Source organism: Neolamprologus multifasciatus, chromosome 2 (genome assembly GCF_963576455.1).
Source record: "Neolamprologus multifasciatus chromosome 2, fNeoMul1.2, whole genome shotgun sequence".
In the NCBI taxonomy this organism is placed as follows: domain Eukaryota; kingdom Metazoa; phylum Chordata; class Actinopteri; order Cichliformes; family Cichlidae; genus Neolamprologus; species Neolamprologus multifasciatus.
Genome location: NC_140440.1, coordinates 31,099,252 through 31,126,407, shown reverse-complemented (window position 1 = coordinate 31,126,407; position 27,156 = coordinate 31,099,252). Strand labels below are relative to the sequence as shown.

The following is a 27,156-nucleotide window of genomic DNA, read 5'->3' as shown; positions in this document are numbered from 1 at the left end:
CATGTTTTCCAAATGGTTAGAAGTTTTTCCTCCTAGTAAAGAGATTGTGGCAAGAATAAGGCACGGCGGGTCCAGGGATCAGCGTTCTCAGCCATTTTAATATCTCACCACACACCACATCACCACACACACCTGAGTCCCCGTGTTTTAACCTGGCGGGCGTGATTGCGGATGCCGTGCAGGTGCGTCCGCCCTCCCTGCAGGCCACCGCAGACCACGCCCCACCACAGAGATACAGGTGCAGCAGCCAGAGTATTGCTGGAAGAAATCATCCCAAGGGTGGAATCTCCTGACTGAGACTGGGTGCTGATCAGAAGTCTTCAGAGACCCAGCGAGAAGCAGGGACCATTCATAGCAGAGCTGACAGCCCAGGCAGTGGTTGAGGTCAAAGGTCGTGCGGTTTGGGGCCCTACTAGTCATCATGAGAAGATTCCAGAACCACAGCGATAACCATAAAGCTGGGTTGGAACAAGAGGGTGAGGGGTGAAAAGAGCGCCCTCCTCCAACAAGGGCGTGCCAAGCTCCAACTCAGCGACTGAAGAGTGAGACTCTGTGACACCTAAGAGGGATCAGCGAATGAATGCAGATAACACCTGCTTAAACAGCCATTTCCCTGGAAAGCTTAGTGTGTTTTTAAGTTATGGTGGTCGTTGGTGTGACGTTAATAATCATTTTATAAATGACATGCATTTACATGACTCTCCGAACATCACAAACTCTGTTAGAGTTCTGAGCATGAGTAAAAGTGATTGGAGTAATTATAGCATGCAAGTTTTACAGCAACTTGTGCGCATTTTGTAGGGTAGGTAGATTGATTATCTAGCATGTCAGTTCCTGATGCGTAAGTGCATTAGGCCCTCATTGTCTGAGTAAACAGAGTAACAACAGTTGTGAGTTCTTTTGACATGTGTACTCAATTTTGACACATTTGACACCGTAAAGATAGGATTTTGGGTTCATCACATTTCATTGAGGGATTTTGATAGACCTCAAACATGATGGAAGCACCTAAACAAGGAGGCTGTTCTTCCAGAGTTAAATGTGGTTGTCTTGGTTTCCCCAATCACTGATGTGGGCACAGTAAAGATAATTGTAAATGCCCTTGAGAAGGTTTACACCTTTTAAACGGGCTGATGGCCATACAATAGTAAAGAGTACAGTACACTGCATAGACAGAGAGGAAAGATCTATAATTCTGTTGTAAAAAGTAGCTCAGAAGTGTTTGATATATGTTGGCTGTGTGGAAATTCATGGCTTCTTTTGGGTTTACTTTAAAACTCGAGAAGCACTAACATCAGTGTTAGTATATGTTTGTGGTACCTACAGATTCAGACATATTCACTGTCCTTGATGGCAAACATCTAGACAGGGCAAAGCAAATGGCACAAAGGATTGTGTGTGATGTTTGGTGAGGCATGTTTGCCTCAATCCCTAATAACACGGGGGATGAGGGTCTTTTACAGAAACAGTTAATAAATTGGGAGATTTAATGATAAAGTGGGAAAATATATCACACACACTGAAAAACTTCCTAATCTTAACAACGGGTTCTTATGAGAGAGCAGCTTGATGTAACTAAGGTTGAAGTTTTCTTTGCAGATAATGATGATCAATATGATCTCATATTGTGTTTTCTTTTATGATATAGCTGCCATCCTTCGAACAAAGGGTGGAGACTCAGATGGAGAGAAGATGACCATAAAATGTGAATTTGTTGTTTCCTTCTGACTATAGGGAAGATGCACATTGTGAATTCTTTGAGTACACAATGGTGCTGATGTACAGTAGTTAGAAAAGAAATTTCCATGTGTTTTTATGTGGTTCTTAATTAATTAGTTTTAATTCTTAATTGTGGTATCACAAAGGGTGGAATGTGGTGGCAGATTTCTTTTCTCATCTATTAATCACATATTTAATCATATCACATTAGTTATAGTAATATCACTTTCTCACTCTACTATAGTAAGAGCACTCCTGTCACTAGTTTACATGCATGTGGAACGTTAACACAGTGAGGCCATTGTAATGGGAGACGTTAAACAGATAGTGGGACTCCTGCTTATCAACGTGTAAGAGTTTGTGGAATGTTCTTTGTCTGTATATAAAATATAAAAGGGGGGGGGGGGGGGCTATAATCAGATGCTACAAATGTCGAAAAATACAATTAAAATGAGCAGTGATTATATGATGCAAGAGTTATTTTGAGCACACATTAACTCAGGTGTGCATTGTTATGTTGGCTTGCCCTTTGGCAAAGAAGCTTTTGAAAATAAATGATGTAGACAACCCTGTCTCACAGTAAACATAAATGCTTGTTCTGTTGACAAATTTGAACTTTGGTTGTAGTAAAAAAAACAAACAACCCAAACCAAACAAACGTCGAGAGACACACAATTTCAACACATGGTACATTTTCTAAACTTATTAGTATTTTATGCATTAGATTTTTGCTCATGTTTCATATTCCTTCGTCTATAAGTCACCTTAAGTAAAAATGACCCCTCTTACCCGAATGTGGTTGTGTAGCGGAACCGAAGTGCGGAGAAGTTTGCTGTAAAATGCGCATTTCGTGTTTTTCACCAGGTGGAGGCAATAACGGGTTCCAGCATCTGTGCGCAGGCGCAGTGGCACATCACACAACCGCAATAAGCAAATATGGCGGCGGCCGTCGACAGTGTTGTTAAAGTGTAAGTTTACCTTTATTTATTGTGAGAGTTAAACTAGCAGCCGCACAGAGGCGCTTTTTTAGTTAATTATTCATCGTTTTAAAGGCAGGGCGCAGAAAAATTGCACATCGCATCTTCAGTATTGAATACGATAATTGTCCCAAGAGGATAACGTTATCCTCCGTGCTACTGTTAGCTTGTTAGCTTTGGGGAAACATAAGGGAATCAACCCTGCTATGGAGCTGCATTTCAGCCTCGGTTTAAACCTAATTCAGCAAGTCTTAATTGTACTTAAAGTGGTTTTACGTGTAAAAGCTTTAAACTGTTTGTAGCCAGTCGCACGCAGATGAAAGAGGGTTAATTTTCCTTTAACCTGTCAGGTTGGCGGGCGCTTTGTTGTGACGAGAGTCGCTAACAATCAACCTTTTGTTCTGACACCCTCCACCGTTACTGATAATGCTGAATGCTCAAATGAAACTAGGCCTGGTTTGGTGTCGCCCGTAAGTAAATAATTAAATACATTGACCCCAAAGAGAAAATATCATCGTTTTACTGCTGTGATTCAACATAATTAATAGTGGATTTATGAGGAGAGCAGTAACCCTTAATTATTCATTTTAGAAACATCGACATTGACTAGTCCGTTAAAATAGTTAAATTGTGATGTAATTGCAAAGCAGTAGAAGAGACATTTGTGGTGAAATATGCGAGCAAAGTCGCAGTAGGTTGTTCGGTAGCCGTTTGCAGTAATTTCACAGCTCCTTTGTTGTGCAGCTCAAGCAAGGCCGGTTTGTGTGATAGCACAGTCATGTATCAGCTGCATGTTATTCAAAAAAGACTGTTTTAAAGTGAAAATAAGCTGCTATGTGTCTTAATCCACTTTATCTCGACTCTTTACAGAGCATAGTCATGCTGTTAAACCCAGCTAAAATTTGCTTGGCATCTAAGTAACAAAAATATCAGCTGAAAAAAGGTTTAATACATAATTGTTTAGTACTAGAGAAGCACTGATTGCAATTTTCTTGGCTGATTTTTCCCTTAACTGCGACCTGCCAATACCATTTCCTTTTTTTCTAAGAACTATAACTCAGGATATATTAATCAAACTGAACCTTTTTTTTTCAATGCAAATTATTTTCATAATAAAGAGATGATTAAACTTGAAAATGTCCCCCAGGTTGAAGTTAATTAGAGGATCTTCTCTCACTTAAATTACTGAAAATAAAATGCTCTGCTGTGTGTTGTTTGCAGTATGTTAATAACTTAACCAGATAACTCATATCTTTTTCACTTGCTTGCATAATTTTTCACATAACTACATTGATCTTTTGCTCTTACTGAGGCTGCTAGCTTGTGCCTGGCTCTGAGCTCTGGATAGTTTTAGCTAGAGATACACCCATTGACTGTGCAGGGATATCTGAGCTAAAGCAAGCCAAGGAGGGAAACCACAAAAGCATTTGTGACAACAAATGTAACGAGACAGTTAAACATAGACATTTTAAGGACTGCTGGTGCTGCTGATACATTTTTACTTATCTCTTCAGTGTTGATTATTTGAACTTTGTTGAATTAGCAGTTGATTATTAACAGTCTGTTCTGATTTGTGTTATTTGACCTGTTAGTGTCCAACTTCCACTTTTCAGGCTTGGAGAGCAGTATTACAGAGATGCCATGGAGCAGTGTCATAATTATAATGCTCGTCTGTGTGCCGAGCGCAGCATCCTTATGCCTTTCCTGGACTCTCAGACTGGTGTAGCCCAGTCCAACTGTTACATCTGGATGGAGAAGAGACACCGAAGTGCAGGTATCGAAGTAGTGTTGGATGATTTCTTTAAGTATTTGTAGGTTCTCAGTCATCTAGGTCACAGTAATCCAAGGAGCTTGGAAAGCAAAGCGACTGGACGACCTTAAGTTTCTTGAAGACATTTCACCTCTTATCCGAGAAGTTTCTGAAGAACCAAAGAACTGAAGAAGCTTCTTGGATTAGAGGTTAATGAAGTCCAGTCGCTTTTCTTTCCAAGCTCCTTAGATGATCTCTGTAACTGATATACAGGGTGTAGCATGTCATCTCACTAAAACATACTTCAGCTTTTGGTGTTTCTCTGTCACATCAGGCGTAGCTCCAGGGCAGCTCTACACCTACCCAGCCCGTCGCTGGAGAAAGAAACGGCGTTCTCATCCCCCTGAGGATCCCCGTCTGGCCTTTCCCCCAATCAAACCAGGTACCACCTCTAATGAAACAACTTTTCCATTTAAATAAACATTCCATAAGTTTAATTATTTTCTTTTTTTTCTTTCTTCTATACACTGGTTTATCTGTTACACTTGTAGTGGTTGTAAGCATTTTTGTTCTGCTTTGTTTGTGTAGCAGATTTGGAGCTGGGTCTGAAGCGCGATGCCTTGGGAGCAGTGGATGGCAGCAGTTTGGAGGCCCTGCTGAAAGGAGAGCCCCTTGACAGGAGGAGCGGTGTGGCAGATGTTCGAGGCCCTGAGGATGATCCGGCTACCGTGGAGCCTCCTGTGACATCAACGACCACCACATCCTCTGGGCGCATCCGTAAGGTCAGACCCAAAGCTGACTCGATGCTGATGCTTTTTGTCAAAAATGGCACAAATGATTTATTTTTAACAAGCAGAAGCAATTAGACTGTTATTTTTATGGCAGAGAGTGCTGGACCATGATGACTACCTGGATGATCTGGATGACGAAGACTTTGAGGATGAGACCCCCAAGAGGCGAGGGAAGAGCAAGTCCAAGGTTAGTGTTCTGTTTCTTCACTGATGGATTGCCAACTGTGAGTCCAAACTGATATGTTTAAAATATTAACTTGGCCGATATTTGATGTTACATCTTTCTGACAGGAAATAAAGAAATCTTTACAATAACAAAAAGAAAAACGTGACCAGATGAGCTGCTGATAATTCAAGTCATCCTTTGTCTTATTTGCAGTCAGCGTAATGTGTTTTCAATGTTGTCATTTTTAATAATACAGTAAATTTTATTAATCAGCTCATCATTTGTCTTACATAATTAAAACAGTGATAGTTGATAGATAACTGAATTAAAACAACTTACAACAACAGCGCTTACAGTTACTACTTAAGTTGCAATGCTTATAGTTCTCAATCTAAAGTTTTTCTTAAACGCACTTTTTTTCCATGGATATTGTTTGATCTCTTCAGAGATATAATATGAAACATCACTGGCTTCTTTAGTCTGATTGACTGACACTGTTCTGTCATTCAGACACAGATACGGTTGGCCATTGTGCTTCTGATACATGAAGCTGACACTCTTATCGAAAGGCATATTTATCTGAAAGGGGCTTTTCTTGTTCAGCTGGTTCTCCTGTGTAAGAGTTTATTTTTGTAATTTTGATTTCTCCAGTGAACCAATTTCACAAAATGTTCAATTCATTTTCATTTCCCAAAACATTTTGATCTGTACCAATTGTCATAAATGCACTTGCTTCTCATTATTGTTTTTCAAAACCGTTAAAGGTGATGTATGCAAAGTAAGTTGTGTTGTTTAAGTTGGTCTGTTTGTTGGTCTCAACTGTGCAATTTGTTGTTCAGGGCCGCAGTGACAAGAATGGCAAGAAGAAAACGGAGGCCGCAGCTGCAGCGCTGGAGGAAAGGGATAAACCTTACGCCTGCGACAGTGAGTATTAGCTTTCTGTGTAACGTGTTTGTGTGCGCCATGCATGCCAGCAAGAGAGGCGTTTGCTTTTCCCCTCTTAAAAGACAAAGATGAGCCTTGTGCCATGCATGGAGTCATCTGAAAGATCCCACCTGGAACTAAAGTTTGACGACGCGGAAGTTGAAAAAGTTGCTCGCCTGGATGCGTTGTCTTTTTTTTTTTCTCTCTCTTATCCCTGAGATGCTGCTTCGTGTGCTCTGTAACTTCCTGTTGGCCCCAGCTCGCTGTGCAAATGCTCTCCTTCGCTGTATGAGTTTGCTACTAGCGTGTCCGTCAACAATTAATCATATGAAATGAAGTTAGTTTTTTTAAAATGTTTTTTCTTTTACTTGGTTTTGAGGTGGTGAAAGGTGCACGCCCACCTTGTTTCCAACTTGGGCCTTTTTGGACGGTAGTTAAAATTCGCTGCCACAACTATAACACTTTTGTATGAACGTGTGTGTGTGTGTCAGTTTGTGGGAAGCGCTACAAGAACCGTCCTGGCCTGAGCTACCACTATACACACTCTCACCTGGCAGAGGAGGAGGGCGAGGACCGCGAGGAGATCGAGGCACCACCCACTCCTCGCCAGCCTGAGGAGCAGAAGAGTGAGTCACTCTCTAGTGCTGAGAGAGAGAGGGATGGAGAGAAAGAGGGGAAGGAGGTTTGGTTGCATGCTGTGTAGCATGTGTGTGTTTGTTCAAGGGAAGTCTCTCTCTCATTCTTTTTTTAAATTTTTCTTGCTCTTTTCATTTTTTGATTTTCATTATTTCAGATCCCAAATTTGGAGGCATTCCTGATTGAAATGTGCTTGCACAGTTGGGACTTTTGGCTCCCCCCCCCCCCCCTTTTTTTTAAAGCATATCATCCATATTTATTTTTTTCTTTGTCTGTTTTTTTAAACCCCCAAACATATCCATGGTCTCGCTTTTTTTTAAAAAAGAAATTCCTTTGTGCACGCGAAATCGTGTTATCATATCCATAAAAACAAGTGCGTTTTGTGAGTTGTCACTCATACTTAAGTTTCAATCATAATTCAATGCATCATCATTATGAATGTTATTTTTGGAAGGCCTGCTACAAACAGGTTTGTACTTGGAAAATGTGGAGCTTTCATTTTTAAGCTGTATATGCTGATCTGCTTACCTGGGAGAAGAGCGCAGTGTTCTCTTTCCTTCATACGTTCAGATTCTTATAGTTTCTTCACTTATTTCCTGCACAGCTACTAAGAAGGGTCCCAATGGGCTGGCACTGCCCAACGATTACTGTGACTTCTGTCTGGGAGATTCCACCCTAAACCAGAAGACCGGCCAATCAGAAGAGTTGGTATCCTGTTCAGACTGCGGTCGCTCAGGTATGAACGCATTGTGTCCCTTTAGGCTTGGTTATCACACATATAGTTTAAAGCAGATATTTATCTGCTGTTTGGTGTAATTGGTCTTTCTTGAGACAACCATTTAAACCTTAAAATGTTCTGTATCATGATGCCTGCAGGTCTTTCCACACTACTTCCTCACAGTTTTCATTGTTGTTCACCTGTTTTGTGTGTTTTTGTTTTTTTTTGTCTCCTTTGTGTAGGCCACCCAACGTGCCTGCAGTTCACACCAGTGATGATGGCTGCGGTGAAGACCTATCGCTGGCAGTGCATCGAGTGCAAATGCTGCAATGTTTGTGGCACCTCCGAGAATGATGTGAGCTTTTTTTTTTTTTTTTTTTTTTAAATGTTCCCCAAAACCTTAATCTGTAGTGGTTACAAGTTTAAAAAAACAGCCTGTGACCCCTTTCTTCTCTTTTTGACCATATGCACATAAGACTGTCTAATTTTTTAAATTCTTTATTTTCAAGAAGTGGAGTACAACATAGTGTGTCAATAACAGGATGTCCAAATATAAACCACTTTTATCTTTTTACGTTTTGAGAACAAAGAACAAGTGGGGAGCAACATCTGTCACAGGGTTTAAAAGGAGATAAGGCACTCACAGGCACTCTAAGTTTCTAAACAGGAGAAATTTCAACAAAGTCTGGGTGCAGAGGCTTAATAAAACTGACCCACTTGCTCCATAATTTGACAAAAACGCTCTTTTTTTTTTTTTCTTTTTTTTTTTAAGACTTATTGAGAACGTAATAGCTTCCATTACACAAATCTCATTCACAATGTCTTTCTAATCTGATATAGTGGGGGGCACAGGAAGGAGCCAGCATCTCTTGACCGCCTTTTTGGCTGCTTTTACCAGAATTGTAAAAAGAATATTTATTTACTATGCACTGCAAATGATCAAGATTTACTAAGAATATGGTAGAAAATTGTAAAGGTATATTATTTACCTTAAACTGTCTAATTTTAAAAATCTTTTTGTTTTAATGAGCAAACATCCACTCTGTGCGTCACAGCTGTGGGACAGACACAGTGTAACATCACTTCTCAGTTTCAGCTTGTTGACTTGCAGTCCCCCCGACTCTGTTTTTAGTGTGTTTAATGAGTTTGAGAGGGACAACAAAGGCAAATTAGTTGTTATAGTGGCTCATGTAGGTGTGATTAACTTTATTTTCTTTATTGATAAACTGCTGTCTTGACACCAGCATAACATACTGGGCCAAATAAACAGTATCTTTGGGTATCCGATTTTAAAAAATTGGATAATAAGATAAGATACCTTTATTAGTCCTACGAGTGGGGAATTTCATAGTTCAATTAAAGAGAAAATCATATAAAAATGATATTGGATATTCTTCTTGTGAATGCAATAACTCAACAACAAGGTGATGTACGACCTTCGAACTGATACCTTAGGGCTGGCTATTAAAAATCTCGGATTAGTTGAAATCCTGGTGAGGTCAAGTTTCCTGAAAATCTTGTTAGCATGTGATAGCAAGAACAATGTAATGCAGGATTTTTAAATTGATACCATAGGTTTATCTACTAGGAAGGGTTACCCTAACCCTCTGAGTGGTAGCACTGGTGGTCACCAGTATTTTTTAAGTCTGTTAATTAATTAATTAATTTTTAGCTTATTGTGATAAACAGAAATTGAGACTGTTTCTGAGAGTAACTGTCCTTTTGCTCCTCCTTACTTCAATTCAGTTTTCGTACAGTGTCTCTTCCTTACAATGTAAGGTAAAGACCATCAGTAATACAGGAAATACCCCAACAATCAGACAGATATGAGCAAGCACTTTGGTGACAGCGGGTAGGAGAAACTTCCTTTTAACAGAAAGAAATCTCCAGCGGAACCAGGCTCGGAAGGGGCAGCCATCGACTATTTGGGTGTGAGGGGAGGAAGATGGGATAAAAGACACACGGTGGAAGAGCCAGAGATGAATAATAATAACTAATTATTAAATGCAGATGGTTAGGAGAGTGAAAAGTGTGAGTTTCATCAGTAAATTGAAATTTTGTGTATTTGTAGGACCAGCTGCTGTTCTGTGATGACTGTGATCGAGGCTACCACATGTACTGTCTAACTCCACCCATGACTGAACCACCAGAGGGTAAGCAGACACTTTACAGCAGAGGGTAGCAAACTCAGAGGAAGTTGTTAGATACAACTGAGAGAGCTGTAAAAATGTGACCAATACACCAGCTAGTGGCCTTCTGGTATCCGCCAAGTTACTCCGAGATTCCATCACTTCGAGCCTTGTCTCACTTTGCTTCTGTTTTCCAGGGAGCTGGAGCTGCCACCTGTGCCTGGCTCTGCTGAAGGACAAAGCCTCCATATACCAGCAAAACCAGAGCTCCGCCCCTGAGTGACAACACAGTGGTGGACTCCACCCCCTTCAGGCACCAGGATCCCACCCCGAATTGAAACGTCAGACCTCCTCTCAGTCCGGAGCTCGAGGCTCGGTCCTGATGTAGCTGAGCCGGATTGCAGATCAGCTTTAGAAGTCTTTCATATCTTCAGCGGCCAAAGGGGGAGGGGGGAACAGAGCCAAAACAGACCTCAGATCAGCAACCACGGGGATCAAACCGTCACTACCAACCTGCCTGCAGAGTCCCCGAGGCCTGCCGTCAAACAGCATGGACACACACTTTCTCCTGGACTGTTACACACCAGATACCAGAGACAGAGCGCATACAGTAACCATAGTAGCTGCTGTCTCCATGGGAGCTCCTAGGAGAAAACGGATTAGCACCACAGCTAACAACCTGCACCCCTCACACTCAAAGACACAGTGTGCAGTGTCGACCCACCACAGTTCTTCTTCTGCTGAATGATCTGTTTTTATTCCCCGAAAGGAGCAAAAGGAAAATGTCACAACATACAGTAAACGGTTGAGTATTCTTCTTCTTCTTCTTCTTATTGTTATTATTATTATCATTATTGTTATTGTTCTGGTTACTAGTGGGCTTTTGTAGTGGCATGTGTGCTTTTGTCTGATCCATCGGAGTATTTATCCTTTGAGGAAGTTTCCAGAGAGGGACCCGGTCAGTGCCAAGGTCCGCCATCACACGACAGTGGCTCATCACTCGCTCATTTGAGTCTGCACAAAAGTTTTTGTATTTGCTACCTTTCACCTCCACTCCATTACTTCAACCAAACACTACATAAAGACCATATGCTGTAGGCTGAGCTCATCAAACAAAAGCCTTTCCCCCCCCCTTTTTTTTTTCATCTTTCTCCATCAGACAGAAAACCTGATTTTGCCGGGACGTCAGAAACATGAACCTAATTAGGATAAAGTAGCATCCTGTTCTCACAGCTGTTATTTTGCTTGCTTTGTAAACTTCATCTGGCAGTGACATCATCCTTTCACACTCCATTTCTGTTGATTCAGTGGCACACACGCTTTCACAAACTGTAGCTGCTTTCATCATTTGTCACACTGAGGCAGATTTGCATGCAAATTGCACCTGTATGAACGCACACACACTCTCATGTCACACTCTTTATTTTTTTGTTGTTGTTGACAATGTATTGTTTGTATTTTATTTTATTTTTTCATTTTGTATTATCTGATATTCCATTGGTATTGGGAGTTTTCTAGTAGAATTTTGTAAACTCTACAGCATAGCAAACACTTCAATATCTAGCTCCTAATGCATTCTCTGTACTGTATTTGCCTTTTTCTATTTTTTTTATGACTGTGACATGTTTGGATTTATTTGATTATTCTGATATGTCAAACCTCCATTATGAGTATTTGTATAATGATGTACTTTGTTGTACTATTTTTATTTTTACATTTCTTTGGTATTGAAGCCAATTTAGCCTGAATGAAAAATATCACCTTTAATAATGTGTTCATTGTTATTTCATTTTTGTCTTTTCCTGAATTATTCCTTCCTTAATTATGATTAGGTACGACTGTTCAACTGCTTGTTAACAAAATGATCTGCTTACTTAACCAAATGGCAGCAACTCACTGAATTTAGACAGGTCAATGCCACTTGGAAAAGGCAATTCCAGTGATTGTGAATGTGGCACCAAATGTACTGGGATTTTCCCACACAACCATTTCTTGGGTTTCCAAAGAATAATCTTAAAAAGCACTGCAAAAAGACCAGGCTGAGCATATTCTCTGGAGAAAATGCCTTGTTGATGTCTGAGGTCAGAGGAGACTGCTTCAATGTGATAGGAAGCCAGCAATAACTCAACCACTCATTACAATCAAAGTGAGCAGAAGAGCTGGGCTATAGCAGCAGAAGACCCCACTGGATGCCACACCTGTCAGCTAAGAATATGAAACTGAGGCTGAATGCACGCTTACCAAAGTTGGAAGAGAGAAGATAACAGAAGATGAGTCTCGATTTCCGCTGTGGCATTTGAATGGTAGGTTCAGAATTTGGCAACATGAAAGAATGGATCTAATCTGCACTGTATCATCATTGGTTGGTTGATAAAGTTGATACAGGCTGGTGGTGCTGCTGTAATAGTGTGTGGGATATTTTTGTACTTCTGAGCTTGTTAGTCCCAAATTAGTATTGTCTAAACACCTACCCGAGTATCGTTGCTGACCATGTTCCTTTGTGACTCAAGTGTTCCCATCTGCTTCAAGAACGATAATGTGTCATGTCACAAAGCCCAAACTGTTTGTTTGTTTTTTTTCAGCGTGACACCGAGCTCAGTGTACCTAAATGGCCTACACAACCATTAGATCTCAATCCAGTAGAGCACCTTTTAGATGTTGTCAAACGGGAGAATAACATCATGGATTTGCAGGTGACAAATCTGAAGTAGCAAAGTCAGACTGGATGTTTGCCTGTTCAGTGCATTTGAGCTTATGCATGCTGTCACAAACCTCCATAACACTGCTTCTTTACCTTCATCATATTGCATATAATCAGAGATGGGCAGTAACGCGTAATCCGATTACTTTTTTCAAGTAACGAGTAAAGGGATTACTATTGCAAAAACGGTAATTAGATTACTGTTACTTTCCCATAGGAACGCTGCGTTACTAAAACCGTGATTTTTTTTTTTGCGAGAATGTCTCATGACAATGACGTAAGCGAGTGAGACGTTTGTGGCAACAGCTGTGTGCAGATCAACAATGGATAATATATGAGTGCAGAGAGAGTATGAGCGTGCAGCGTTTAAAACGTGGAAGTACTGACTTTACTTTGATTCCATAAAAAGTGACAAAAACATTAGCTTCCGTTGTGCTTGGGAAGAAAACGTCTTTTTACACCGAAAAAAACCCCTAAACTTCCGAGCAAGCACCGAATGCGCTATGACGTAATGGGAAATTCACAGAGAAACTCGCGGATTCTTCCACTGACCGCTGCGGCACACCTGCACCAGGGTAAACCTCCGCCTACCCTTCTCCTGCTTTACAGGTGAAAATAGAGCAACAGGACCGCTAGTCTTTGACTTTATTTATTTTCTGCTGTGTTTTACTTGCATCTATTTGAAAGAGTGAGTGTAAACACACACAAAAAAAATTATTTTATGTGCTGGAATGTGCAGAAAATAGGTTTAAATGTTAAACTAATTTATTCAAGTCAGAGAATGTTGCATATAATTAAATTTTTGCTTGATGCATAAAGTTAAAAGATTAAAACTAACAAAACAAGTTTTAAAAAGGGACCTTTCCATTTGATTACATTTTGTATGATGGATTATGCAGAAAAAGTAGAATTGGGCTGAAAGATCTATCGCTTTATCACCTATTCACGTTGTAAATCGTGTTTTTAAAAAGTAACTAAGTAATTAATTACTTTTGAAAATAAGTAATTAGTAAAGTAACGGGATTACTTTTTGGGGGAAGTAATCAGTAATTAGTTACTGATTACTTTTTTCAAGTAACTTGACCAACACTGCATATAATTAACATTTTCCCTATCATTAAAATTAGCTGATGGCTGTGGAACTGTCCATGGTGCTGAACTGCAGCAGGTAAACACCCCTGACTGTTTTTAACCTAGCTTCGGTATCCATTCTAAAACGAGAGCGCCACTGTGTTAAAGTAACAACAGCGTTTACATACATCTCTTCTGTCATCTGCTTTAGCAGGTAAACTGCTGACAGGACAAAATTAAATTAGTTTCCATGTCCCAAAAACCAATTTCAGCCTCCACCTTTGACCATGGCTGTGGGTAGCCCATCTAGCCTGTTTGCCATCTTGGTGAATAAAAGTATTAGGAAAAATAAACAACCAAAAGTTTGCTGATGATGTTGCACCGATCAAGAGCTGAGTAAATTAATAGAAATTAATGATTTGTAAAAATTAAGGTGTGGAGAAATGCCAGAAAATGTCTGAGAACTACTGGTGTAACTGTAGGTTTTCCCGCTTCTTCGGGTCCATTCAAAACAAGTTTAAATTTAGTCCTCTTTGGTTTAACTCTTCTGAGATGTTTTAATCTTTTTCGCATTTCCATTTTACTTTAAGTGCAAATAAAACAAATTTCACAGTGCCGTTAAATATTAAAAGTGTGATTAAGAATTTCGAGCCTCAGAAGACAAACATCACAGAACAAAGTTTTTTATTGCACTCGTAACTCAAAGACATACACTTCAGGACTCTCTCCAGACAGACATTTATAAACATCTTGCAGAATATATTCATTGTTGTTTCAGGAAAAATTAAACCAACCTATGTGTTGAGAAGCTTTTAGCGGGGGGCGGGGGGGGGGGGGGGGCAGGTGTGGGGCCTACATTGTATACAAAGCCAAGACAACAGTGGCTTAGTGCAAATATTTGGAGCGTGATTAGCCATGCTATGCTATTTTTACAGCTACAGATACAAAGGCATGGCGAAAACACAAAACTTTACATGAAATAAGTGGACAAACCGAGAAGCAACCATATACACTTACATGTGAAATCATCTGCTCGTTGAGGTTACTTGTGGCAGTAATAATAAGTAAACTAACACACTTTGGGGTTCTTATATAATATTCTAGGTTTCAGAATACAAATTCCATATTTTATACATTTCTTGTGAGACAGTGCATTATCATCGGGTTGGAAGTGCTACAGTACAAAACTCTGTAAAAGACTCATTTATCAAAGGTAAACAGTTTCGCTTGTAGGCAGCCGGTGTCATAGTAACGACTATCTATTGTGGAAAGCCACTTTGAAATGAAACCATAAATCATCTCTCCGTACGTTTTTCATTAATAATGGCCGTTTGTTTGCGTGTAACGGGAGTGTCGTCTAAAGCTGTTCGAAACCGACGGAGCAGAGCAGGAAGACAGCGTACAGCAGCAGGAGGCAGACTCCCAGCCTGCGGTCCAGCCTCCAGTGGTTCATATGGACACAGAGGACCTGAGGAGTTACGGACAGAAAGAGGCACACGGGAAAAATTAAATAAGTGCTTTTTGTTTTGTTGTGTAATCACGAAATATGTTAGTGAAAATGGTCTCAGACAGCGATGGGTGGTCTGTTTGTTTTTGTACACAATCTCACTATTTGATCTGTGCTTTATAACATCAGGAGATGAGCTACTCACAGTAAGCGTGACTGAGGCCAGAAGCAGAATCACTGAGTACACCAGGCCTTTGCTGTTTATCGTCACCTGACAGGACACACAATGTGAAGTGTGTAACGCGCTGTTTTAAAACACTTGCAACATGTTCACAGTCAAATTTTGGTTTTGGCCAATGATTTTTAATTTCGGGGCTTTTTTTTTTCCATTTTTAAATGAAAGAAACTCACACTGTTTAAAAGGGATTTTGTATGATTTTTCTTTCTCCCTGTCATTTAGTTACCGTTCCAGTGCATTTCAAATAAAGCATTTCAAATAAAGAGATCAGCACCTGTACAGGTAATCCCTGTGAGCCAAACGCTCAGGCTTCAGACTGCAATTAAATAAAACAAAAACACAATGTATGATGCCAAGAGAGATCCTTGACAATTGGTAGTTTCAGAGAACTCTGGCAGCGAGCACAGGAACCCCGCCTACCTGCTGTTCCAACCTTTTGTTTGTGAGGAGCATCCAATCAGAACAAAGCTTAAAGAAAGGATGAAGGGAGCACATGACCTCAGAAAAAAGTTTTTGGTCTCTTGCAACTCCTTGAATAAATATCTGGTTCTGGTGCATTGCCTTACACACACATTAGCTTTGTGTGTCTGCTACTGGTCCTCAACAAACAGTTTACAGAGGGCTGTAGCAACAGCTGCTTTCACAGCTAAAGACAGTGTTTTGAGAGAAGTAACAGTGAATCAAAACAATAAGACTGCAGAGCTAAACAGTGATCTGGATGAGCATAATCTTCACATTTTAACACTGATGTAACCTTCAAATACTAGTTATAGCAGCTTTGAATTACTTCTTCATTACAAATCAGTTACAAATCAAAAGAAATGGTAGTTAACAATGAAAGAGTAATTCAGTAGTTCTATAAATATTGTCCAATTACAAATGTAAGTTTTAAAGGTGCCTTGAATATCATGTAAGGTACTTACAAAAGTTTTCTTCAGGTGCCGAGCGACTTGTTTTGTCTCGTCAAACACATTTCATGGTAATATTGAAGCTATGCTAGCTTACATATCAAAAGTAAAACTGAAACTGAGGTACAGAGAACAGCTGGTGTTACCACTGATCCATAGCTGACTATAAGAGTCCTCAGCGCCCAGGGAAAGCCCAGACCCAGCAGCACATCAAAGATATTACTGCCAATGGAGTTGGACACAGCCATGTCGCCCATCCCTGCAGCATAACAACATCATATGTTCACATCTTCATTTTCCTTTCATTCATTAAATATTAAACACACAAATACACACCTTGTCGGGCGACAATGAGACTGGCCATGCAGTCAGGGACGCTCGTGCCAGCAGCCAGGAAAGTGATGCCCATGATCACATCTGGGATTCCAAATGTATAGCTGATTATTGTCACCTTAAGAGAGGAAAAATGGTCATGCGTCTCTGTGTGTGTACGTGTGTGTTTAAACCAAATGTGTGTGTGTGTGTGAATGTGCATCATACCATCCAGACCATGAGGTAGGAGAAGAAGGCTATCCAGAGTGTGGAGGACAGGAAGGTGAGCAGGTACCAGCGCTCCCACCGCGGCAGGTTACAGTCAGGGATGGTGCAGTAGAGCAGGACGCTCACAGGCCAGGAGAGCAGCCACTTCAGACGCACACACCACCCATCTGAGAACATGATGAAAACACTCAGAAATGCACAAACAAGGTGAAACACACACACGCCCACCAGTTTGCCCAGAGGCGTCCTTACAGTTTAATCTGAACCCTTAAATTATTCACTGGCACAGCCTGGATGTGTCCGCGACTTCTCGTGTCATCTCCTTTTAACTAACTCCATCAGCTATCAAATACTGTAAAGGATTATCTCTACAGTGCCTTGATGAATAAATATATTATTATTTATCAAAGCAGGAAGTTCTGGCTGATTCCAACGACAGAAAAAGCCTTTTAGAAGATCGACACAGTCTCTCATCTCTGCATTTTCTGTGGAGAGGAAGATTTAATTGGCTGTGGATGGCAAAAGATGGCATCCTGTGGCCAGGTACATGATCGAGCTTCAGGATTAATCTTTTTCTGTGTTTCCTGAGTTTTAAATATGTAATGAATATTAACATCATAGTGGGTAAAACTCTAGTTATTGCGAAAAGCAAAAAGTGTGTGTTTTTTAGTATTTCTTTGAAGCAGTATGGCCTACATGTGCATTTCAGATACTTTATATTATAAAGCTGAGTTGAGAGAGTTGAGAGTAAGTTTTGTCTCTTGCTTTTCCAAAAGACATGTTTGATAAGACTGACTAGCTCAAGTGTCGTAGTTCAGTCTTACCATATAGACATGTTTTTTAGCAAAAAATTGACTTCTGTGTCAGGACCAAGTTTGGCCTAAATTTTTAGATATATTGAACTTTTAAGAGGAATTGCCATGAAGATGGTGTGTGGTGGTGGTGCATATATTTGACTGTGTATTGAACATATGCAATACCTGAGATTCAATCTAACGTTAGGCAGATAAACTCACATTTAAAATGATTTCCTTTAAAGCATAATGATGTGAAACATATCCAAGTATTAAAACAAAATCCCAGTCGGCCTTTCTGTGAGGCCGGCTCTTACCTGGCAGGACAAACGGTTTGAAAGGAACATTCTCTTCATCTTGGTCCTCTTGCTCCTCCTCCTCTTCCTCTTGCTCCTTGGGCTGTCCTCCCCCAGATGTCTCCCATACTGTCTCTTTATCCCTTTCCAACTCTCCCTCTGGTGGCTGTCTCTCTCCCTCGGGTGCCGTCCCATTCTCTCTCCCCCAAGGCCCACTAGCTCCTGAACCTTCCTCCCCTGAAGCTGCCCCTTCCTCTGGGCCAACCCGAGCTCGAATCAGCCTTTGCCTCTGTGGGTGGTTGGTGAGGGAAGTCGGGAGAAATTTAAGAAAAGAAAGAAATTTATTCAGGAGAAAACAGAAACACATGAGAAACACTGCAGCAGGGTTATGGAAATGAAGGTAGTTAAGATTATTTGAACTGGCAGGAAGAGTGATTATGCAGCTAGGCAAGTCTTCACATTCACCAGAGGGGATTTAGAAAGCTTTATTTAGGGGTGGGGGTGGCATGGAGAGAGCAGGCATAGCATTGGCAGGTGTGCTTTAATTTGATGCTGGAAATGGCAAGCACAGAGAGAAAGCTGAGAGAGTAGAAGCAGATTTGGAGATTGGGGTCTTGTCTGCTTTTGTGTCTGGGCTAATATTATGCATTAGGCTGCACTCTGTGTTGGTGTGATTTCTTTGTGGGCTTATTAGATGGCATCTGTGTAACAATGGCGAACAGGATGTTGTTTGATATGCCAGTACACATCTCCCCGTGTGCCAGTTTGTCTGCTATAGATGCACCAATTTAGTGTCTTCTTATTCCAGTACCACAGCTTTGGGTTCCTGCTGATACTGTGTACTTCTCCCTAACTAGTTCTATGTTTCAAGAAAAAGAAAAGAAAACCACTGAATTGAAGTGTCTATATTTAAATGTGGCAAATCTAAATGGTCTGTATTTGTATAGCACTTTACTAGTCCCTAAGGACCCCAAAGCGCTTTACACATCCAGTCATCCACCCATTCACACACACATTCACACACTGGTGATGGCAAGCTACATTGTAGCCACAGCCACCCTGGGGCACACTGACAGAGGCAAGGCTGCCGGACACTGGCGCCCGGGGGCCCTCTGACCACCAGCAGCAGGCAACGGATGAAGTGTCTTGCCCAAGGACACAACGACCAAGACTGTCCAAGCCGGGGCTCAAACCGGGAACCTTCCGATTACAAGGCGAACTCCCAACTCTTGAGCCACAATCGCCCACCAAAATACCCACCAAGCCGGCCGAAAAAGCCAGGGCAGCTTGATGTTATGCAATGAGTGTGAGCATGTGCAGTGTACCTCGCTGATGACCATGCGTCCTGCCATGCGCAGGCAGGTGAAGGGGGGGGAAATGCAGGGTGATGAGAAGGCGGAGGCTTGCCTCTGACAGAGTGAGTTGATGGGGGTGCGAGTTCAGTTGCTCATCCACCATCATGACCCCTGAATCCTGACCGGCCACCACACATGAGTCTTGGAGACAGAAGGAAGAAAAGCAGAAAAATGTTTAGTGGGAGATAAAAGAAGACAGAGGGGAGGACAAAAAGGACACAGTGTTACGTAGAGAATAACTTTTGTTCGTCAAAATGGTCTAGTTCTATTTCAGCCTGTTGGAAATCCCCAGGGGAACACAAGAACCTTATACTGACAGCTTAAACTGTGTCACTAGGTCTGCTGGATGCTGCTCAGAGGCTTGGCAAACTTTTTCCTATTTTGGATGTACAAGTGCACACGTACAAACACAACCCTTTTCACCTGGTTTCAGCGGCACCATGTCATTGTCGCCGTCTCCGGCGTTTCCGACAGCAGTCGTCCGTCGCAGACCGCTCAGACACGGCTGACCTGCCCTGCTGCAGTGTCTCTCCACCAAGCAGCACAGAGATCTGTTAAACCTTCACAAAGCACAACACGTGAAGATGCTGCCTGTGGTACGTATAAAACATGTTGTGGCTTTAGGTTGGAAATATGAGCAGAAGCAAAGACTCACTTCATGATGATTATATAGAGTCCATACATAGAGATCAGGATGATGGTCTCCCACCTGAAACATGCACACAAATACCACCACAGATTCACAAATACCCACACAATCATCCAACGCACACCGGCTGCAAAAAACGTTTACCGCAGTCTTACCACAGGACTTTTTCATCATAGATCACCTGCAAAAAAGAAAAAAAATTAATTAATTAATTATTCAATTAGTTTTTTAGAAATATATTTAAACCATAACTCACTGCGAGAAGTTGCAGTATAGGCATGCAAAAGATTGTTTTTAAAAGAATGAGAAATAATAAAAAAATGGCCACAAAAATCCAATATTAATGTCCAGTAATAATACAGGAGGTGTGTAGTTTTTCCTATACTGTTAGCCCTATACTTTATATAGTAGTTAAATCAGACAACTAAAAAAAATTATTTGGCGCTCTTCACTGTGCACACATGAAAATCTGATCTACAGATTTTGAAAGGTGGAGCTGGAGTAGAGGCGGGTTGCAAAAGGGCTTGCAGATGTGCAGCAAATGTAGGGCTGCTAAAGTAGCGATAAAAACACACGTTATATGGAGAATTACCAGTGTACCAGAGTATGAGCCGTGACTTTGTATTCTACTTGATTCATCAATTAAAATATATACTTTAGATGCACCAGTTTAACATTAAAGTCATCTTTCATTTGCTTTTACTCTTGCACTAAAAGGTGCTTCCTTTCAATTGTAGGAATAATGTTACATATAAATGGTATTTCGAGTTTTTCGAAATCCAAATCCAGTTTATTTATTTAGCACGTTTAAAAACAAAAAGTTTGCCTAAAGTGCTGTACAGAAACACAGGGTAAAACACAAGATACAACCACTGACACTCACATAAAACATAATAAAACACATAAAAACTATATCAACTCAAGCCAGTCTGAACGCTATCAAAAAAAGGTGTGTTTTCAAAAGCATTTTAAAAACAGGAAACGAAGATGCCTGTCTAATATTTAAAGGCAGCGTATTCCAAAGTTTTGGGGCCATAACTGAAAAGGCTCGTTCTCCTCTACGTTTAAGCCTTGATTTTGGGACGACCAACAGCAGCTGGTCAGCTGATCTGAGGGTCCGTGAAGGAATATAAGGCTAAAGTAACTCGGAAAGGTATGGGGGAGCAAGACCATTAAGGCATTTATAAACCAGTGTTAGGACTTTGAAATTAATTCTGTGATGAACAGGAAGCCAATGAAGAGAAGACAGGATAGGTGTTACATGTTCATAGTTGTGGGTACCAGTTAAGAGGCGGGCAGCAGCATTTTGAATGAGGAAGACGAGCAAGAGATCGTTGGCTGACTCCAAAAAACAGTGCATTACGGTAGTCAAGCCGTGTTGAAATAAAGGCATGTATTACCTTCTCCATGTCACGTCTTGACAAAACTGGCTTCAGCTTAGCTATTTGCCTCAGCTGGAAAAAGCTTTTTTGCAACACCGAACGAATATGTTTGTCCAATTTAAAATCTGACTCCATAATAACTCCCAAATTTGTTCCACATGCTGCTTGATATAAGACCCTAGCCAACCACAATTTACGAGCGGGCTGCATGAAATATTATTAGGTCTAAATACAATCACCTCCGTTTTACTCTCATTGAAACTCAAAAAGTTCAAAGCCATCCAAGCTTTGATATCTTCAAGGCAGTTCAAAAGGATTTCAGGACTTTTCATCAGTACTGAGTTTTGTACTGTAGAGATTTCTCACCAGAATAAGCACCACTATGGAGAGGATGTAGAAAACAGCATCGCGGAACAGAGGCCACCAGCTCAGAGCAATGGGCTGCAGAGAGAAAGGAAACATGAAACACTGTGAAGACTCCGTCAGGCAGAATGGAGTGCTCTGTAGTGTGCGTACCTGTCCTGCAAAGATGCCACAGATGCCGATGATAACCAGGATGTTAAAGACAGCTGATCCCACAATAGTTCCCACGCCCACGTCCCCCTTTGTGATAAACACGGCTAAGTCCAGAAGAAGAAAGATCAAACTGAAATCATGCACACGTGTTTTATCTGCAACAGTGTACAAATTAAGAGTTTCTCAACAGAAGATAAACACAGTAATTCATCTGTCAGTTGACATCCAGAGGGGCTGAGTTGATGTCTTTCATGTTTTGTAATATTTACTGCCTTATTGCCTAAAGTCAACTAAAGTCAAAGCAAGACTTTTTCTTTCAAGATTAAAATATTTTGTATCAGAGGCCGTTTTTGAGGACATTTCCAAAGGCAACATTGATTTAGAAGTAAGGCTTTCATTTTTATAAACTGTAGGTCAACATTTGTTTCAGAAAAAGCAGAAAAAAGTAGTTAGTAGTTAATCTCAATAAAGGATCAGAGTCACAATACGATAATATCACAATATACTGCTAACAATAACAATGGCTCGTGCTACAGTGATGCTGCAATACCTGATACAAGACAGTCATATCTGATATGTTTTATCTGTGTAAAAGAAGAAGAAAAGAAAAATAATGCTAAAGAGTCACAGTGTATGGGCAACATTATTATATAAGCAGTTACACTTACTGACCTGCTGTATATGCTTGTTTGTGTTTAATGTAATTTTTTAACTGTAACAAAAGAATTTCCCACATCTGGGATAAATAACGTACATCTTATCTTATAATATATTCACCTTGGAAACGTTTATTCCTTTGAACTGGTTGAATTTTTCACGTCTGAACTTAATGCACAGACCTGGACTCAGATTAACGTACTTATCAATAAGCTTAGAGTGAAAGTCCCAGAAAAAAAGAAACAGAGCTGGGGATGACAAGCACAGCTTAAAAACACAGAGACTAACTCAGTGAACACACAGAGTATCTGACAGAGGCTACAATGGAGACAGGACTGTTTACTCAAAGAGGGAGTGAATGAAATGAGACACAGGAGCACACAATCAAGACAATGATGCAGGGGAGTGAGTGAAACTCATAACAAGAGACAACTAACTAGCAAAGTAAAAATAACAACAGCACCCAACTAAACACAGAGATATGAAAGCTCACACTAAAAAATAAAAACACAACACAGGGGGAGGCTGGAATAATGAGCTGAAAACAGAAAACAAAATACACGGACAAACACAACCCTCCACTAGGAAAACAGTTAAGTAAACACAGAACTATAGACTCTGGAATAGCAGGAAAAATCTGAACATAAACTCAAAATATAAAATAAAGGTTTTTTTAATTTTATTAAAAAAAATTTATTTTATTTAAAAAAAAGTGAAAGTTTATTTACTGAAACACTGCTTATGATTAAAAAACCTGCTCTACAGTGACACGATAAACCATCAAGCAAAAATAAACGTTGTCTTCTTGACATCTATGATTAATGATAAATGGCTGAAATTAATCACTGCTGGCTCCCTATGTGCACTTTTCTCTGTCCTGATTAGACATTGTCTCTCCGATTGCCTCTAATTGGAGCACTGATGGCAGAAATATTGATCTAACCAGCTGGAGGGAATGACTGACTGGGATACTGACCAATCAAAGAAGTGAAAAGCTCAGGGGCGGAGCTCCCAGCTGCCATGAAGGTTGCCCCGGCAACATCCTGACTGAGCTGAAGGTTCTAGTGGATGGAGAGGGGAGATTAAACAGGCTTAAGGATGAGGATGGTCATATTTGTCATTCTTCTGTCACAGGACTGATCCTAATAAATACAGTGTGTTTATCCAGAGCCTGCCGTAGCTGAAGACCTCTACTGCTGTCCAAAAACTACTACAAAAACATCAACTAAGGTTACATTTGTCCAATGAACATGACCACTAGTTTATAATTGAATACCACAAGGCTTAAACAGAGAGTTCTGATAGACTAACACACTATTGTTTCATGTCTTTAGAGACTAATTACAGCCAGTAAAGAAAATACACTCGCTTCTTACCCTTTAAAGGTTTTTGTTGTTGTTGTTTTTTTACTTAATACCTAGAGTAGAATGAGAAACTATCAAGTATTACTTTACTTTCAGCCATTATAGATTTGTGCATCATACCTCTGACACTTTTTCCAGTGATGGCACAAAGTAAACATCACAGACAATGGCCAGTGCGTGAAACATGTAGATAGCCTGAGAAATACAGCAAACGCATTACTGAAGATTTGGTTTAAGATGAAAATAAGAGAAAATACAGCTTTTTATTATGTCAAACTCAGGCTTTCAGACAGATGTGATACTCACACAGAGAACATGAAGGAGGACTGCACCCTGTCTCCTTTGATCCACAGTAAAGACGTCTTCAGGAAACTCACTGATAGCTTGGGAAAAGATGGATAGAGTGTAATCGAATGACGTGTGGAATTAGGTCCAGTGTTGGACAACAAAAACCAGTTACTAAGTATTCTAATACATTACATTTTAAACACAACTCCCTAAAACCTGCACTTTGATCTTCTGATATCTGAAGATTATTTTCTGTCACGTCTCAAAATTAACTCACAGTGACTTTAACACACTTTCTTTAAAGGAGGATTTGTTCCCTTGGAGTTCAGAGAAGAGCCTCAGGTAGGTGGTTAAATGAAGGCTGTGATTAGAATTATAACTCAGCTCCACCCTGAACCTGCGAGCATTTATTCTTGCATGCGTCAGATCTAGAATTGGCGTATCTCAGTTTGTTGAATGTATCCTGTATCTTGTCTAGACACAGCTTGAGTTTAAAGTCACACAACCAGGAGTCCAATTGCATTACAGCTGTATTTTCCATGCTCCTCTTATGACTTCACACTATCCCTCACGCCATCCAAAAACAAGTGTTTTATTGACTTTCTTTGTCAGTTCTTCTAAAAGCAATTCCAATTATATTGAAGTTCAGAGGCATCTAATTTGGCTGAGCGTCACCATGCGTCACAGTCTTTCTCCTCCCAGCAGAAAGCGATTGCTTTGCTTGGCTGCACTGTCTTGCACATAAGCTCATAAATACCACAGCTCACTGCAACATTTAAAAAGCTTTTTTTCATGATACAGACGCAACAATAATCTGAAAAGCAGCCTCCCAAGTGACTTCCCCCCAAGGTTTTCTGATTTAACTGTACATCAGATTTTTTAAACCGCTTTTAAAAGTGAAAGAGATATCAATGTGCAGTTAGAGGCAAACACAAATCACACCTAAGAGGCAGAAATGGCGTGATGTTGGTTTAATTCAGATCATGATCAAACTGTATATTTTTAGCACCAGAAACCACATGATGCTCTTAAAAATAGAAATATGATAGTTTGAACAAAGCTTTTAAGTTGATCTGCACTATATTTCCGTGAGGCAGGAACTTCATTGTGACTGAATACAGCTCAGTGTGTTCTGTAAAAATCTCAAGCAGCCACACAGATCCAAGCATGCATAAGCAATGGAAGAGCGGCTGATGAGAGGTTACTAATCAGCGGGTCAATACCACAAGCAGGCACTTTGAACAGCTCCAGATGCACACTACATCAAACCACAAACTCAGTTTCCTAGCAACCATCAAAGACCTAACTGTTTTTAAAACATATATATGTACTAAATTTAAAGAAATGAAAGGTGGACCAGAGGAGTAAAGGAATGCACAAGAGGAAATAGTTCTTGATTTAAGGAGATAAACGAAGATTGCACACTTTGACTTCCATAAACACACAAGGGCTCAGAAGGTCACGGTGACTGTACACTCAGTGCCGTGGTTATCCAAACCTGAGCTCATTCTAGCTCAACACACTGATGCAATTAGACTTTTAAAGTTTTGTAAAGATAATCTTCCTGTTGGCGCATCATGCACGCCTATAAACAGAGTGTATGTGAAAGACACAAACACGTGGTAAAGCACCTCACCAGATCTAGAAGCACCCCCAGTCTGGTTGTCTTCTTTTTGCTGGATGAGCTCTCTCTTGAATAAGGAGCTGCTGTGATCCACAGTTGGTCTATGGTAGTCTAAAAAGAGTAATTCACATATAAATACAGTTAAGCTATTTGAGGATATAAATTCAACATAACCTTTTATGTAACTTTAATGTGTTTCTTTACTAGTATTCCGCTAAAATAATCTGTACAACGTGACATTTGCCTTAATACTGCAATTTGATTTGTTATAGCAAATAATGAAAGTATAGGAGTGGTTAAGACAACTTTAAATCAGAGTCTTTATACGCACCTGTAACATCACAGAAGTGAAAGATCCAGGCGGCTGCGAACAGACCGACTCCACAGACGCAGAAACGCGGAAGGAGGCGCGTCTGCCTCGGTCTTCTCGGAGCCTTCATCCCGCCTGCTGCCGCCGCTCGTCGGCTCTCCGTTCAGAACATGCCGCTGCCCCTCTTCCTCGGACTCCTGCTCTCAGACCGAATACAACTGGCCTGTTGATCTCTTATTTTGATTTATTGTCTATCTTTCTTTGCTCCATCCAATAAGCAAGCGGATGTTAAACAGGTTCGGCCTGTCCACAGCATCTCCGGGAGTCAGTCAGCACGAATCGTGCAGCATCCACACGCTTCACATACATCCAGCGGATACGTGCACACAATGAATCATCAGCCGGCGCCTATTTGATAATATCCCCCCTTTCCTCCTGACCTAAATCTGATCTGCTGTTTATGATTTTCCCGTCGGGGAGGAGGTTTTTTTTTCCTGGACCTACAGACTAGAGCGCCTTCAGCTGGGTGGGGCGACGCGAGTGAAATACTGATAACACGAAGCAATGATTCAAGTGTCACGTGAAGCGCGCGGCACCGGGATTCTGTGGGGTGAATGAGAATATTTTCAAAAAGTATATATATTTTTTTCATCGATTAAAAAGGAAAATTCAAAAGGTTAAAGGGAGTAAAGCCTCTGTGTGAAGTAAGGTCCAAAAATAAGATCAGAAAGATGTTGAATAAAGACATATACGCAATGCAACTTAACATAGATGATAAGACAATGAAATGAGATAAAAACAAAAATAAAGTGAAAGTAAAAAAGATGCAAACTGCAAAGAGAGCCATAACATCTATAATTTTATTCTTCTTTCGGCTTCTTTTATTCTTGGTCTCCTTTCACTGAAAATATTTGGATCTGGTCTCCTTTGCTGTTAAGTATGGAAGAGGATTAGGGACGCTGGAAAAAAGTGGGCACGTCTTTTTTTTTCCTTTTCCAGAATTCCGAGAAAAAAAGTCAGAATTCTGACTTTAATCTCAGAAAATTAAAGTCAGAATTGAGATTAATCTCTTATTTCTCTGAATTCTGACTTTAATCTCAGAATTCTCAGAAAAACGTCAGAATGGAGAATTCTGAAATTAATGTAAGAATTCTTTTTTATCTGAATTCTGAGACTAAAGAATTCTGACTAATCTCAAAATTCTGA

The 27,156-nt window shown here is 40.4% G+C and overlaps 3 protein-coding genes across 8 annotated transcripts in view; 1 reads left to right on the top strand and 2 right to left on the bottom strand.

Annotated features, from left to right (window-relative positions):
• LOC146524801 (high-affinity choline transporter 1-like) overlaps positions 1-2,619 on the bottom strand; it is a 29,454-nt gene extending 26,835 nt beyond the window's left edge. The window contains exon 1 of the mRNA XM_085131830.1: positions 2,509-2,619. The gene's annotated coding sequence lies outside the window, so the exon portion shown is untranslated. The remainder of the gene's footprint in view (positions 1-2,508) is intronic.
• LOC146524800 (zinc finger protein ubi-d4-like) lies at positions 2,555-11,580 on the top strand. 5 transcript variants are annotated; one of them, XM_085131877.1, is made up of 11 exons: positions 2,555-2,687; positions 4,310-4,470; positions 4,781-4,888; positions 5,038-5,228; positions 5,332-5,424; positions 6,243-6,327; positions 6,819-6,953; positions 7,568-7,699; positions 7,924-8,036; positions 9,753-9,834; positions 10,008-11,580. In XM_085131877.1, exons 1-11 carry the CDS (start codon positions 2,656-2,658, stop codon positions 10,091-10,093), a joined length of 1,218 nt encoding a protein of 405 aa, XP_084988003.1. In that variant the 5' UTR covers positions 2,555-2,655; the 3' UTR covers positions 10,094-11,580. The 5 variants fall into 5 exon arrangements, with proteins under 5 accessions (XP_084988003.1, XP_084987993.1, XP_084987985.1 ...); XM_085131867.1 differs by having other exon boundaries at positions 5,035-5,228; XM_085131859.1 differs by lacking the exon at positions 2,555-2,687 and adding an exon at positions 2,697-3,166.
• On the bottom strand, positions 10,941-27,114 carry LOC146524799 (sodium/potassium/calcium exchanger 3-like). Of its 2 annotated transcripts, XM_085131809.1 has the most exons (17): positions 25,972-27,107; positions 25,653-25,751; positions 24,035-24,111; positions 23,849-23,923; positions 23,341-23,425; positions 21,708-21,811; positions 21,558-21,632; positions 19,965-19,990; positions 19,816-19,869; positions 19,584-19,720; positions 19,213-19,301; positions 17,827-18,094; positions 16,716-16,882; positions 16,512-16,626; positions 16,322-16,434; positions 15,235-15,300; positions 10,941-15,050 (listed from the first exon to the last, which is right to left on the bottom strand). In XM_085131809.1, exons 1-17 carry the CDS (start codon positions 26,078-26,080, stop codon positions 14,940-14,942), a joined length of 1,770 nt encoding a protein of 589 aa, XP_084987935.1. In that variant the 5' UTR covers positions 26,081-27,107; the 3' UTR covers positions 10,941-14,939. The 2 variants fall into 2 exon arrangements, with proteins under 2 accessions (XP_084987935.1, XP_084987929.1); XM_085131803.1 differs by having other exon boundaries at positions 21,558-21,811; positions 25,972-27,114.
• Positions 27,115-27,156: the final 42 nt, after the last annotated feature.

Coding starts and splice junctions, on each gene's coding strand:
- LOC146524800 (XM_085131854.1), top strand. CDS start 3,123: ATGCTGAATGCTCAAATGAAACTAGGCCTGGTTTGGTGTCGCCC. Junction 6,328..6,818: donor TAAACCTTACGCCTGCGACA/GTGAGTATTAGC, acceptor TGTGTGTGTCAG/TTTGTGGGAAGCGCTACAAG. Junction 9,835..10,007: donor CATGACTGAACCACCAGAGG/GTAAGCAGACAC, acceptor TCTGTTTTCCAG/GGAGCTGGAGCTGCCACCTG.
- LOC146524799 (XM_085131803.1), bottom strand. CDS start 26,080: ATGAAGGCTCCGAGAAGACCGAGGCAGACGCGCCTCCTTCCGCGTTTC. Junction 24,112..25,652: donor TGGGGGTGCTTCTAGATCTG/GTGAGGTGCTTT, acceptor TCTTTTCCCAAG/CTATCAGTGAGTTTCCTGAA. Junction 19,302..19,583: donor CATGGTGCCGCTGAAACCAG/GTGAAAAGGGTT, acceptor TCTGTCTCCAAG/ACTCATGTGTGGTGGCCGGT.